Below are 12410 nucleotides of genomic sequence, written 5' to 3'. Positions count from 1 at the left end.
TTATTGCTTATCTAACACTGTTACACTTAATCGCTGACCAAATTTCTTTAAAAACGCTTTGATCCGTTGCAGTTGAGGAAGTGAATGTGGTTACCCCGGCAACTTTACTCGGCGTGCGTGTGTCGTGCTGCCAGACACACACTCACTTCAAAAAACTTGACAAGGAGGCGATTAACGCCGCAGGAATGAAATGTCTTTGTAATCACACTGATACCCCAACCACAGATGGTGCAAAGATGTGCTCTTCTTGCAGACTCCCTACCCCAACTGCAAAATATTCTCAATACCGACGTAGATGCGCTTGGTCTAACTTGGACGCGCATAAAATCTTCAGATGGAAGGTGTAGGTTTACGCTCGATTGACCACAGCTATCAGCCAATCAGAATCGAGAACCGGACCGCACAGTGTTAGATATCTTGCTTGATTCCATTGCTATAAATACTGATGCAGTGGGAGCTCACTCCCTAAAAAATGCTATAAAAATAACCCAAAAATAACCCAGCGCTGGGTCAACACATTTAACCCAATATATTGGGAAATTGTGCAATCAACCCAGCAGATTCGATGAAGCAACTGTATATTGCAAGGTTGAACTTGCCCAATATGAGGTGTTCAAAAGTAAAGTCAACTCTAGGGTAAACCAAAACTCTTCTGCTAGAATGATCAATATCTTACTTCAGGGGTATTCAATTACATGTCAACAAGGGCCAGTTTTTCAAATTCCTCCCGGTAAAGGGGCCGAACTATATGTATTATGGTTGCCGACCGTCAATGAAATTTGAATAGCCCTGTCTTACTTGCATTTCTATAAATACTGGTGCAATGAGAGCTCAGCTGATCTCTGGCTGGCTGCGGTGCTGAGGAGTTAAGGAGGTGTGTGGGGAGAGCGAGGGGAAGAGGGGCTGAGCTCCTGAAGGCTGCAGAGCAATATTAAAACGCTTCATCCACCTGAAGAGGGCGTGAATACAGGGAGGCAAGCAAACAGTGAGCGTCAGATCTTTAACCTGACCTCTACTCTTCACTTTCTGTGCCAAGTCTGATGTCTGGGACTGCCTTACTGTATGCAAATGTCCTCTGTAAATGAGTCAAAGGTGTTTTAAGACATCAGGTGGCGCAACGTCACATAATACCCATAAATTAATTCGTAATTGGTGGTTGATGTGCTGCAATGAATATGCTTGTTAGATAGTCCACTAAAAACAAACAAACAAAATCCATACAATAGTGGCACTGGCTGTCGTTACGCCGCCCTGACGTGTGCTACTGCTGAAACGTCACTGACCCGAATGTGTATTGAGTTTTGTGTGACTGTGCCCTGTCCTTGTTACTGTTTTTTTTGTTGTGAATTAAACAATTCTTCGTACGTAGGCGTAGGTCTTTTTAGGTGGTCAAAATAATAAACGTAGCCTAATAAAAAACACCCTTTCCACCCACCTCAGCTGCCAAGCACAACTACATAGGCTACAACCCAAACCCTGCCCACCTGCAAAGTGTTATGAAAACAGTGAATCCCTCCTTGGTAGAGAACAGGGACATTCTGGAAATATGTTTTTACCTGGCACCCTGCAGGGGGTTGGGCCAGGTATTGAAATGACCCTGTCTGCCTGCCTGCCTGCCTGTCTTTCTGTCTGTCTGTCTGTCTGTCTGTCTGTCTGTCTGTCTGTCTGAGCTGCCTGCCTGTCCGCCTGTCCATCTGCCTGTCTGTCTGTCTGTCTGTCTGTCTGTCTGTCTGCCTGCCCATCTGCCTGTCCGCCTGTGTGTCTGCCTGTCTGTCTGCCTGTCCATCTGTCTGCCTGCCTGCCTGCCTGTCTGTCTGCCTGCCCATCTGGCTGCCTCTCTGGTTGCCTGTGTGTCTGTCTGCATGCTTGCCTGTCTGTCTGTTTTTCTGCTTGCCTCCCTCCCTCCCTCCCTCCCTGTCTGTCTGTCTGCTTACATGTCTGTTTTCCTGCCTGCCTGTTTGCTTGACTGCCTGTCTGCCTATCTGTCTGCCTGCTTACCTGTCTGCCTGCCTGCCTGGCTGTGTCTGCCCGCAGTGCTTTTGGACGTCTGTGGGTGGCACCAAACACACATCTCATGCAATTTCCATTGGCTAGGGGGGCAAGCTGCTCTCTCTGATTGGCCAGGGGGACAAGTTGCCAGCTCTGATTGGCCAGGGGGGCAAGCTGCCATCTCTGATTTCTCTTGTCTGTCACAGTGTCAGGCCTGTTTTAATTGTAACTTTGTTACTTCTAATACCTTACTGCATAATAAATACGGAATACAGAAGACATAATGACCTAAATGAGACCAAGGCCTCTTTTCCACTGCCGGTTTTCTGGTAGGCCTACAGCTCCACACAGCGCGACACAGCCGTCACTTTTTGCTTTACAATCGAGTCTGAGCCATGCCTTTTGACATGGACATAATGTTCATGACACGTGCATAACTGTGCCATGACACTATTATTACACTGTAATGACATGCTTATGACACCGGCATCAAGTAAAGTGTTACCAAATGACCTGCATGAGCTGTAATAAAGAAGACAAGACCTGCATGAGCTTAAGGGCGTCTCTGGCGTCTCTGTGGAAGAAGTCGGGGGGGAAGTCTCGAGCGGGGGGTCGGGATTTGCCGTAACCTCTCGGGTCGAACGCCACCACCGTGAAACGCTTCTTATCCAAACCCTTCAGCTGTGGCCCAAAATCCGTCTCTCCACTTCCTGTGCAAATAATAGGATATGACCTCATGAGACCTACTCACACTGAGTTCTTCTTTCCAATACAAAAAGTCAAAGAATGCGCGCACATCAGTGGCACAGATGCTGGACCAAACATAAGATAATTGAAAATAAAATAAAGGTCAAGTGCCATTAAATCTTTGGGAGCATCTAACAGTGTTGCGGGCGTTTATTTTCTTTTCTTCTTTCCAATACGCTGACTCCCGTCCCCTGTGGCCTGTGTTGGTGGCCTTGCTCTTCATGTGAGAAAACAATTAAAGGACCACTTCAGCCAATTTCAATATGCTGTTGTATTGCTCAAGCTGTTGCAATTTTTGGCTCAGCCCTTTCCGAGATCTGAGCTATTCTATGGGGGAAGCTTTTGTTTACGTTTAAAAAAATCTTAGCATAGGCCTACTCCAAAAGATTTTCCCAAAAGGTATCACTGTTTGCTAGTTGTCTGTTGATGTTGCATAACCTTTTGGATGTTTATGGGAATAAATAAAGATGTCTTTTTGAAATGTAAACAAACACCTGCCCCCATTACAATGACCAGGATCTCGGAAAAGGCTGGGGAAAAAAAACTTTACAAAAGCATTATAACTGCATGTTGAAATTGGTTGAAGTTGTCCTTTAACTTTCCCCGCTGTCAGCCTAGCCACAACAACTTGTGGGGGACTTCTCCCCTTTAAACATCCTGATTGTAAATGAGAAAATGACCTTTCAATAGCGCTTTTGCAAGATACTGAATGAAACTTGTGACATCATCCCGAGGCCACAAGCACTTGGGGAGAATGGGAGTGAGGATACTGGAAAGAACCAACTTATCCAACCATATAAGTGCTTGGTAACAGTAGACATGAATTTGGCGAGGTAACTAAAATTGGGGATATATGGTGAGTTATGCAGAGATAATAGCATGTCCTCTTGTGTACAATGCAGAAGGCTTATAAATATCAATTGTTATTTATTACTCTATTACTTATTGCACTGGTTATCACTGGTCCATCACTGTAACTCACCAATGTTAAATGCTCAGTATTATTTATTACTTCATCACTTTACTGGTATTGGACCATCACTGTTACTTGTCCTGTCGTGCACTTTGATGCCAGTCTATAAATGTCAGTCCTATGTATGTCTATGTCCTTTCATGGTATAGAGAGAAAACATCATTTCAATTTCCTTGTATGACCTGTGCATATGAAGAAACTGACAATAAAAGCTGACTTGACTTGACTTGAAACGCTACTAATGAAATGAAGGAGTGAAGGGAGGAGGTGGGATAATTCAAGATGCCTTTAGTCTGCACATGACCAGTGGATAAGAAGGAGGGATTAAATAATAAGGTGAGAGACGTTTAAGATGACAGCTGTCAATCACTCCATGGCCTCCTCCCACACCCTGTTTGAAAAACAACACTGCAGGTGCACTGTGTAGGATGGTGGCCAGAGTAGGTATTGCAACTATGCTGCTCATTGGAACTGTGCTGTCTACTCCCAAATATGATCTGTTCATGAAAATTTAGTAAGTAATGAAGTAATATTTACTGGTATGACCAAAGTACAGTAAGTTTTGCAGCTAAAAAATGTCAATGGAGAAGATCCCCCTCTTCATGTATGAAACGTGCAATTTTCCCTGTCAGAAATGAATACTTAGAATTTGATGGTGTTGGTAAGTATTCATGAGAAAGGTAACATTTGTGAATGTGCAGCATGAATTCTGGAAATAAAGTAATAAACAGATTGCACAGTGCACCTTTATATAAGCAAAAAAAAATGTCGTGCCTATATCTGCAGATATACAACTATATATAACTAAATTACTGTATAAAAACATACACTGTACAGTGCATTTCCTTGGAATGAAACTGGTAGGGGGGAAATGGCCTGAATGGCCTTCATAGAATATTTACTAAATTACTCAGCTGTATGCAATACTGAGCCAAGCCATGACACATAGGTATAATGTTCAAGTTGGTCAGCTTTGGAATAGATTGATATTTAGGCAGGTGATCCCTACCTAGCGCCCCAGGCATTAGTAGTACTAGGTGGTTTCTTACCTAAAGGCATCAGTAGTACTGTGTGGTTCCTTACCTAGCGCCCCAGGCATCAGTAGTACTGTGTGGTTCCTTACCTAGTACCCCAGGCATCAGTAGTACTGTGTGGTTCCTTACTGTGTGGTTCCTCTTTTATTACCTAGCGCCCCAGGCATTAGTGAAAGCCCATTGGGAAACTCCGACTCCACACAAGTGAACACTGCGCACAACGAAATTGCATTTATGCCTCATCCGTGCAAGGGGGCAGCCCTCAATGGCGCCCCTAGGGAGCAGTCCGGCGGGTCGGTACCATGCTCAGGGTACCTCAGTCATGGAGGAGGATGAGGGAAAGCACTGGTTGATTATCTCCCCCACCAACCTGGAGGGTTGGAAGTCGAACAGCGAACCTTTGGGCTACAAGTCCGACACCCTAACTGCTTACCCATGACTGCCCATTAGTAGTACTGTGTGGTTCCTTACAGTGGTTTAGTCTACTTTTTTGAAGTGGGCATACTGTATATTTGAGCATTTTTGAAGTGGGTATACTGTATATATTTGTGCTATTCAAAACAATGCATCAATCAATTTTAAGTGGGTATACTAAAATCCCTGAAATTTAGAAGTGGGTATACTCCATATACCCGCGTTCTACGTAGATTACACCACTGGTTCCTTACCTAGCGCTCCAGGCATCAGTAGCACTGCATGGTCCCCCTCCCCAGTTTGCTGGTAGTACAGCTCCACTCCATTAACAGACTTCTTACCAGCCATCACTGCAGTGCTGTGGATGGATGCACACAGAGACATTGAATACATGACTCGTTTAAAAATAAAATCTATATGAAATAAAATGCATGACAAAATGTCACATCATAACAGAAACAGCAATGGCAGGCAGGCCTACATGTGGGCATATCTTAGTGTTGTTTTTTTATTTTCTCTGTGCAAGCAACTACACTACACTGAGGCTGTGTCTCAAATCACGCACTTTGTGCACTTTGGGCAGTTTTTCAGTGCCTAGGGTGCTCACGCTGAAAATTTCAGTTGAGCCAGTGCACTGAAAGTGCCAGGATGATCCCCTAACAATGGCGGGAAAATGCAGTGCTTGAATGATGGACACTGCATGCACTAAACAGCGGACATGTTGACAATAACATGGAGGAAATGTGGCATTCAGTTCAGTAGAAGAGTTTGGTCAACTGTCTCCTAACTCTGTAAGTAATGTTGATGGGACACCAACCTTTCCATGCCAACCAAAGTATTGTATGTGTGATAGTTGTCCTTTGGGGTGAAGGACATGGACATACAAGCACCAGACGGTGTGCATTGTAAACACTGTAGCCAACTCGTATTTTGTCGAGTAATGCCATGCTCAGCCGTCACTTCCAGCGAGGGCACAGTGCATAGTGCTCAAATTTTTCCACGACACTATGCACTAAAGACCTCAGTGCACTGTGTGCACTGTGCACTGATTGTCAGTGCACTGACAAAAGTGTGTCATTTGAGACACAGCCTGAGATTTGTCTTTAAATTGTGCTTTGTTTGAACTCTCCACAGGGTCACATTAACACACAAAGGACAAGGTGATGTTTTCACGTGACTAGTGCGCCCCCGTGTGGTCGGTGAAAATACAACACAATGAAATACGACTGCCTGCATAAAATCGCAGCAAAGGCGACTTTGCAGCACGCGGTGCTGCTGACTGTGTTGACACTGGCAGATACATTAGGCTACATTACATGTTTACTGCATTTCACTCGTCATTCTTCGACTTTGGTATAATAAGAAATGGCCTGGTCGTGCGATGACGGCTCGCCACATGCAACTGTGCAGATACGAATCTGCAGTGAAACTGAGAACGTAAGCGATAAAAACCCCTTTACCAGTAGCAGCAATGTCGAGGACTTCTATGTGCAGCCTTTTGAACCGCGCGCAAACCCCATTTCAAGAGCAACATTGTGGCAACTTGCACACGTAGAGCTACAAGGTTCCTTCGGAATAGCCTATGTTACATTTGTCGCACCTTTGGTAAATGAATAGCAGGCTACCTCACTAGCTTCGCCTGAAAACGTGCAAATAATGCCCCGTGTAACTCCAACTACTCCAGCTGATTTCGGAGTTGCGAAAGTGCGGAAGTTAATCATACTCTGGCGATCATCAGTAACCCCTGTCCTGCACTGGCGCTAAAATTGAACTGCGTCTCATGGCGAGTGAGTCTCCTTTCCAATGGTTGATTATTGAAAATGGCTACATTATAAACATGTAGGCTATGCATACTGTACATTGTATGCAAACACTCTCGAATTGACTATCTAATCTACAACAACCAGGAACAACATCTGTGTGTGTGTGTGTTTTTTTCTTCTTTTTTTTCTTCTTTTTTTTTTTCTTGCAATGAAGAAGATGACAAAGACATGACATAACAATAAGGCACAGAAGGTCAAGTAAACATAGTAAATATGACCAATTTTGATTAGGTTACATTAAACAAGTCTGATAAGAAACAAAAAATAATAAAATAGACAATAAACAAACAAACAAGAGGAATAAATTAAAGAATATTCAAAAGTTTGTCATTTTTCTTATTATTCACAAGTTTCAGAGAATTGAGAAGAGAAGACATTTCTAAAATAAACACCATAAAGAAGGGTTGCATTTTTTTCCACTTCTGTTTATGAATAAAAAACTTAGCATGCAAAAGGAAGAAATTCACTAAAAATTCAAAAGAAGGGTCACTTGAGTTTTCATAGTAAAAGAAAATATCTTTAAGACTAAAAACATAAAGGTCTTGCTGTGAAAAAAGATAAAAACTAAGGTCTGCAAGAAAGCGTTTCACTATGTTACAGTCAAAAAAATAAATGTACAAGGGTTTCATCATCATTATTACAAAAAATGCAATTCGAACTTAAGTCTGTGTATTTGGAAATAGTGTGTGTGTGTGTGTGTGTGTGTGTGTGTGTGTGTGTGTGTGTGTGTGTGTGTGTGTGTGTGTGTGTGTGTGTGTGTGTGTGTGTGTGTGTGTGTGTGTGTGTGTGTGTGTGTGTGACCTAGCCTGGGCGAAATCCGTTGTTCTGTCTTAATCTTTGGGTGGAGTAGGCCTACATGGGAAGGTGTCGCCAGGCCAGGTGTGACCACACAGTTGATGTGTGTTTATTCTGTTTATTCTTGTAATGTAATGTGTTGTGTATTCTGCTTTTCTATGTATGTATGCTAGACACCTTCATTTCCCCCGGGATCAATAAATGATACTCTAGGCTACTCCACTAGCCTAATTGGTTATATGGATTTTGTTATTACTTGCTATTATGCCTATAGGGTGATGTAAGATAGTGCATGCATCCAATTAATTTAGGTCTATAGATGATGAACACTATAGGCCACTGCACATAGGCCTACTATCACTACTCATTTTCCTGCGGTGTGACATGCCTATGCAATGTGTTGATGCAGGACACATTTTCCCAAAAATGGCAAAAATAAGGCGAAATTCCACTGACCACTAAGTGCTTTATTTTTTTCTATTTTTTTCCAATTTTTTCCATCATTTTTTTCAGGAATTGGAAAAACTTTTATTTATTTTTTTGCGTTACGCCCTTAACCCTATCGCGCCGGATGCATCATATATGTCTCATCAAATTCAAAGCCCTCTCCACGCTGACACACAAAAAAATCGATCTGAAAAACATCCTGCGTGTCATTTCCAAACGTCCTGCAGTACACGGAAACCGCCACAAGAGAGCAGCGGTCGACAACAAGTTGACCACAGCTCGGCGAAAAACAGGAAAATGGGGTAGAAGCGGTTTCCCTGACTGACGCTGAGATTTCGTCAAATTGCATAAGGTCTGTGTACAAATTTCCGAAATATAACTCTACATCCTTTAATTTGAACACTTGCTTTGTGCAATTAAGCAAGGAAGAGTTTATATTTTTACACCGTGTTGCAGAGAGATCGTGCTAAAACTGATGAGACATATAAGCACCATCCGGCGGTGGCAGGAAGTCAGCCATCAATGCATTTGCTCCATAGGGAAACTTACAAAGCATACCACGACGATCGTTTAACAAAACACACAAGTTGTTTTACTTCAAGACAAAGATATTGCCTTAAGAAACAGGTTTTACTTGCAATTTTGAAAATGCAATGCAAAATGTTGAAATTATGATCTCGTAAAAAATGCATTGAAGTGAATGGAGAAATGGTCCAATTGTAGTAATGGACCCATATATTCAAATTACACATCAAAAATGAATAATGATCTATATTACACTCATAAATAGGTTGTTGAGCATTCGATCAGCTATGTTTTTACATAGATTTTAAAAAATTACCCAACCAGGCTGTGGGAAATGTAAAATATGGTCCTGCTAAAACAAGGATAGGCTTTAAAAAATGGCAGGATCTCACTAAATATTTAAAGATAATCCTCAAATTAAATTGTCTGACAACTTTTTAAATTAAAAAAAAGTTGTAAATGCATTAAAAGTCATTTTTCAATGGTCATGAAATTTGAATTTTCATTCATTAAAAGCCTGATGCATCATATATGATGCATTAAATATCTCAGCGACCTTAACAAAATTTTGAATTTTTTTTTTACATTTCTTATAAGGGACCAATATTGAAGCAAATTCCAAAAAATTAGAATTTTCTCTCATTGCTTTCATGGTTCAGGTTTCACAGGGTTAAACGTCAACCACCCACACACAGAGGGGGAATGTGTGAGAGAGAGGCCTCCATTAAACACTAAAGGTAGGGATTTCCCCATCAGTCCCTTGTGCTTCAGTCAAATGGGCTTGCGGTCACAAGATTGTACAGGCAGTGAACCGTAGTAGTAAGGGGCCCCCATACACGGGCGGTAGGCCTATACTAGACAGCTATAGAGTCGTGTGTGTGTGTGTGTGTGTGTGTGTGTGTGTGTGTGTGTGTGTGTGTGTGTGTGTGTGTGTGTGTGTGTGTGTGTGTGTGTATGTGTGTGTGTGTGTGTGTTATTGATAATGCCATGATTATTCATTATTTTCCACTTCTGCCAAACCTAATATAATGTGTTAACTTATTATACTCAAGTACTCTACTGTATCCATTATCCTGTATTTTGGCCACCAAGCTCACAGACTGATTGAGTCCACTAACCACTGATCTGCAGCGTGAAATGTGCCCAGTCCCGCATTCAGTCTTTGTAGAGGACATGTCTGGCTGGCCCAAATAAAACAAAAAGACTTTTTAGCAGAGTTGCCTCGAGACGGGACTCTCCTTTTATTTTGATGTTCAAGACGCCCTCTTACCCTTGAGGATCACCTGCCCTGCATGATTGTTTTGAGACCCAAGCCAGCGCTCCCCCATCTCTCTCTACTAGGGGCGCAACTACTCATTTCTGGGGGGGTATGCAAGAGCTATTTTGGTGCCACCCCCCCCCCCTCCAAAAAACAAAACAAACAGAAAACGGGCTTGTGATTACGCCCCTTGTTAAACCCTTGTGACCCTTGAAATATGTATCTGTTTTTGAATCTAACAGTATTCTACCTCTTTTACCCTCTCTTTTGGGCAGTCATGGGTGAGCGGTTAGGGCGTCAGACTTGCATCCTAGAGGTTGCCGGTTCGACTCCCGACCCGCCAGGTTGGTGGGGGGAGTAATCAGCCAGTGCTCTCCCCCATCCTCCTCCATGACTGAGGTACCCTGAGCATGGTACCGTCCCACCGCACTGCTCCCCATGGGGCGCCACTGAGGGCTGCCCCCTTGCACGGGTGAGGCATAAATGCAATTCTGTTGTGTGCAGTGTTCACTTGTGTGCTATGGAGTGCTGTGTCACAATGACAATGGGAGTTGGAATCTTTTTGGCGCCCCCTCTCTCTGGCGCCCCCCTGCAAAGCATACGTCACATATTGTAGTTGCGCCCCTGCTCTCTACTCTTGCGACTCATTCATGCTACTTTCCCACTCGGGGCTCAAACTAACAACCTCCCAATCACAGCTCTCTCTAGGTCGTCCTCAGACGAGCAGCCTTCCATCGTTGCTTCCAGTCATCCCGATTCTCCATACATCCTTTCAGTTCGCTGGTACTCTGGGCTCCAGCGTCCTTCTTGAGTATGTCCACAAATGTTAGTGTGGGACGTCCTCTTAACCGGCACCCATGTGATGGTTCCCATAGCAGCAGTTTGCTGGCTGGCAGTTCTGGGTGCCTTTGGCAATGTCCTACGAGTCTCATTCTCCTTACAGCTATCTTCTCGCTCACCCTTGGTATTCCCTCTTATAGGTTGGTTACATGTGCACATTTACTGATGTTAAGCACTGCACGCAGCATCCTGGTGTAGCACCCATCAAGGGACTTCTCTAGGGTGGTTTCAGGGTCCAGCATTCACTGCCATAGAGAAGGACGGACTCTACTGTCGCGTAGAAGAAGCTGAGTTTGATTGGACGGGGGAAGATTGGAGTTCCATGCACTGGCCATACCATTCAGGGCCCTCCACGCAAGTGCCTTCCTCACTTTTGGATCTTGCTCAGTAGAGTTGACCCATGAGCCCAGGTATTTGAAATCGTCGACTTCTTTCAGCACAGTGCCTCCTGCTGTACTCAGAGGTTGATGTTCAGGTGGGATGCTGTAGGTGACCGCAACAGTCGGGAAATAACCTTGGCTCGAAATTTAACCCGGGTCCCTGGCATGACAGTGCAGTGCCCTAACATTTGAACCACGGCAGGGCCACAAAACACATCATTATAACAATGACTAATATATTTTATGACCCATACAGTTCAGTATCCATTGAAATCACGTTTTGATATTCCCAGTATAGTTTATGCATTTAGGTCAGTTACATCTTAATTATGCAACATACACATTAATGGCGCGCCCATTTGCACAAAGAGGCTACATTCTCTGCAGACATGGACCCCATAATGTTAATGCCCCCATAATGCCATAGCAACAACGTGTTACTAAAGACACTTTGTAATGTCATATGAAGTTTTTTTTTTCATCAAACAGCAAAGCATTCAACAGGCTACTTAAGATACTCTCACTCTAACATTAGCACAAGTCCAACACAGGAGTAAATCATGAATCTACAAACAGTATAGGGCATCTTCAAAGCGAACCTACAAAATGACTGTAGTATGCAAATGAACCCATCATCCACATACCTGTACATTGGGTTCATCCAAAAGTCCCCACTGCCTTCCAATGTTGAAGGCAAAAAATAAGGAAGTGTCAAACTCAGGTCATTTTATTCGGCCTGTAAGAACATTTCCAAATGTGTATTACAGTTGGCCCACATACACCATTGATATGTAAGGCTAGCGTAATAAGACTTGGTGTGTCACAGGAATATGAGTGGGCCCAGGGCAGTGGAACAGCTGACACTCTGCAGGCATTTTTGAACTATGATGGGAAACTACTGTATTTAATAAATAAATAAATATTGAGTTTGACCCGTGACTTCATTGCAGATTTTTATTTTGGCACTCAGTGAATTTGAGTTTGACACCTGACGCCCCTGACTTAGTGGCTCCACTCCATTTCGTGTCACTCCAGCCACTACAGCATGCCAGTTATCGGAGCTATAGGCCTACTTACCATACCAGAACTGTATGGCAAAAACCTGGCTAGTATAGTATCCTAGTAATCCAGGTTAAATTAACCTTGAGCAGGGATGGACTGGCCATCTGGGTAACGGGTATTTCC

At 43.3% G+C, this 12410-nt stretch overlaps 1 protein-coding gene across 1 annotated transcript in view; it reads right to left on the bottom strand.

Moving 5' to 3' along the window:
* The window catches only part of bphl (biphenyl hydrolase like), a 13465-nt gene extending 6586 nt beyond the window's left edge, over positions 1-6879 (bottom strand). Inside the window, exons 1-3 of the mRNA XM_063200653.1 lie at positions 6618-6879; positions 5412-5515; positions 2533-2699 (exon numbers count right to left, since the gene is read on the bottom strand). Of these exons, the coding sequence (XP_063056723.1) occupies positions 2533-2699; positions 5412-5515; positions 6618-6691 (345 nt within the window). The 5' untranslated portion in view covers positions 6692-6879. The remainder of the gene's footprint in view (positions 1-2532; positions 2700-5411; positions 5516-6617) is intronic.
* Positions 6880-12410: the final 5531 nt, after the last annotated feature.

This window comes from Engraulis encrasicolus, chromosome 6 (assembly GCF_034702125.1).
Source record: "Engraulis encrasicolus isolate BLACKSEA-1 chromosome 6, IST_EnEncr_1.0, whole genome shotgun sequence".
NCBI lineage: Eukaryota > Metazoa > Chordata > Actinopteri > Clupeiformes > Engraulidae > Engraulis > Engraulis encrasicolus.
The sequence above is the reverse complement of the archived record's forward strand: the minus strand, read 5'-3'. Positions and strand labels throughout refer to the sequence as shown.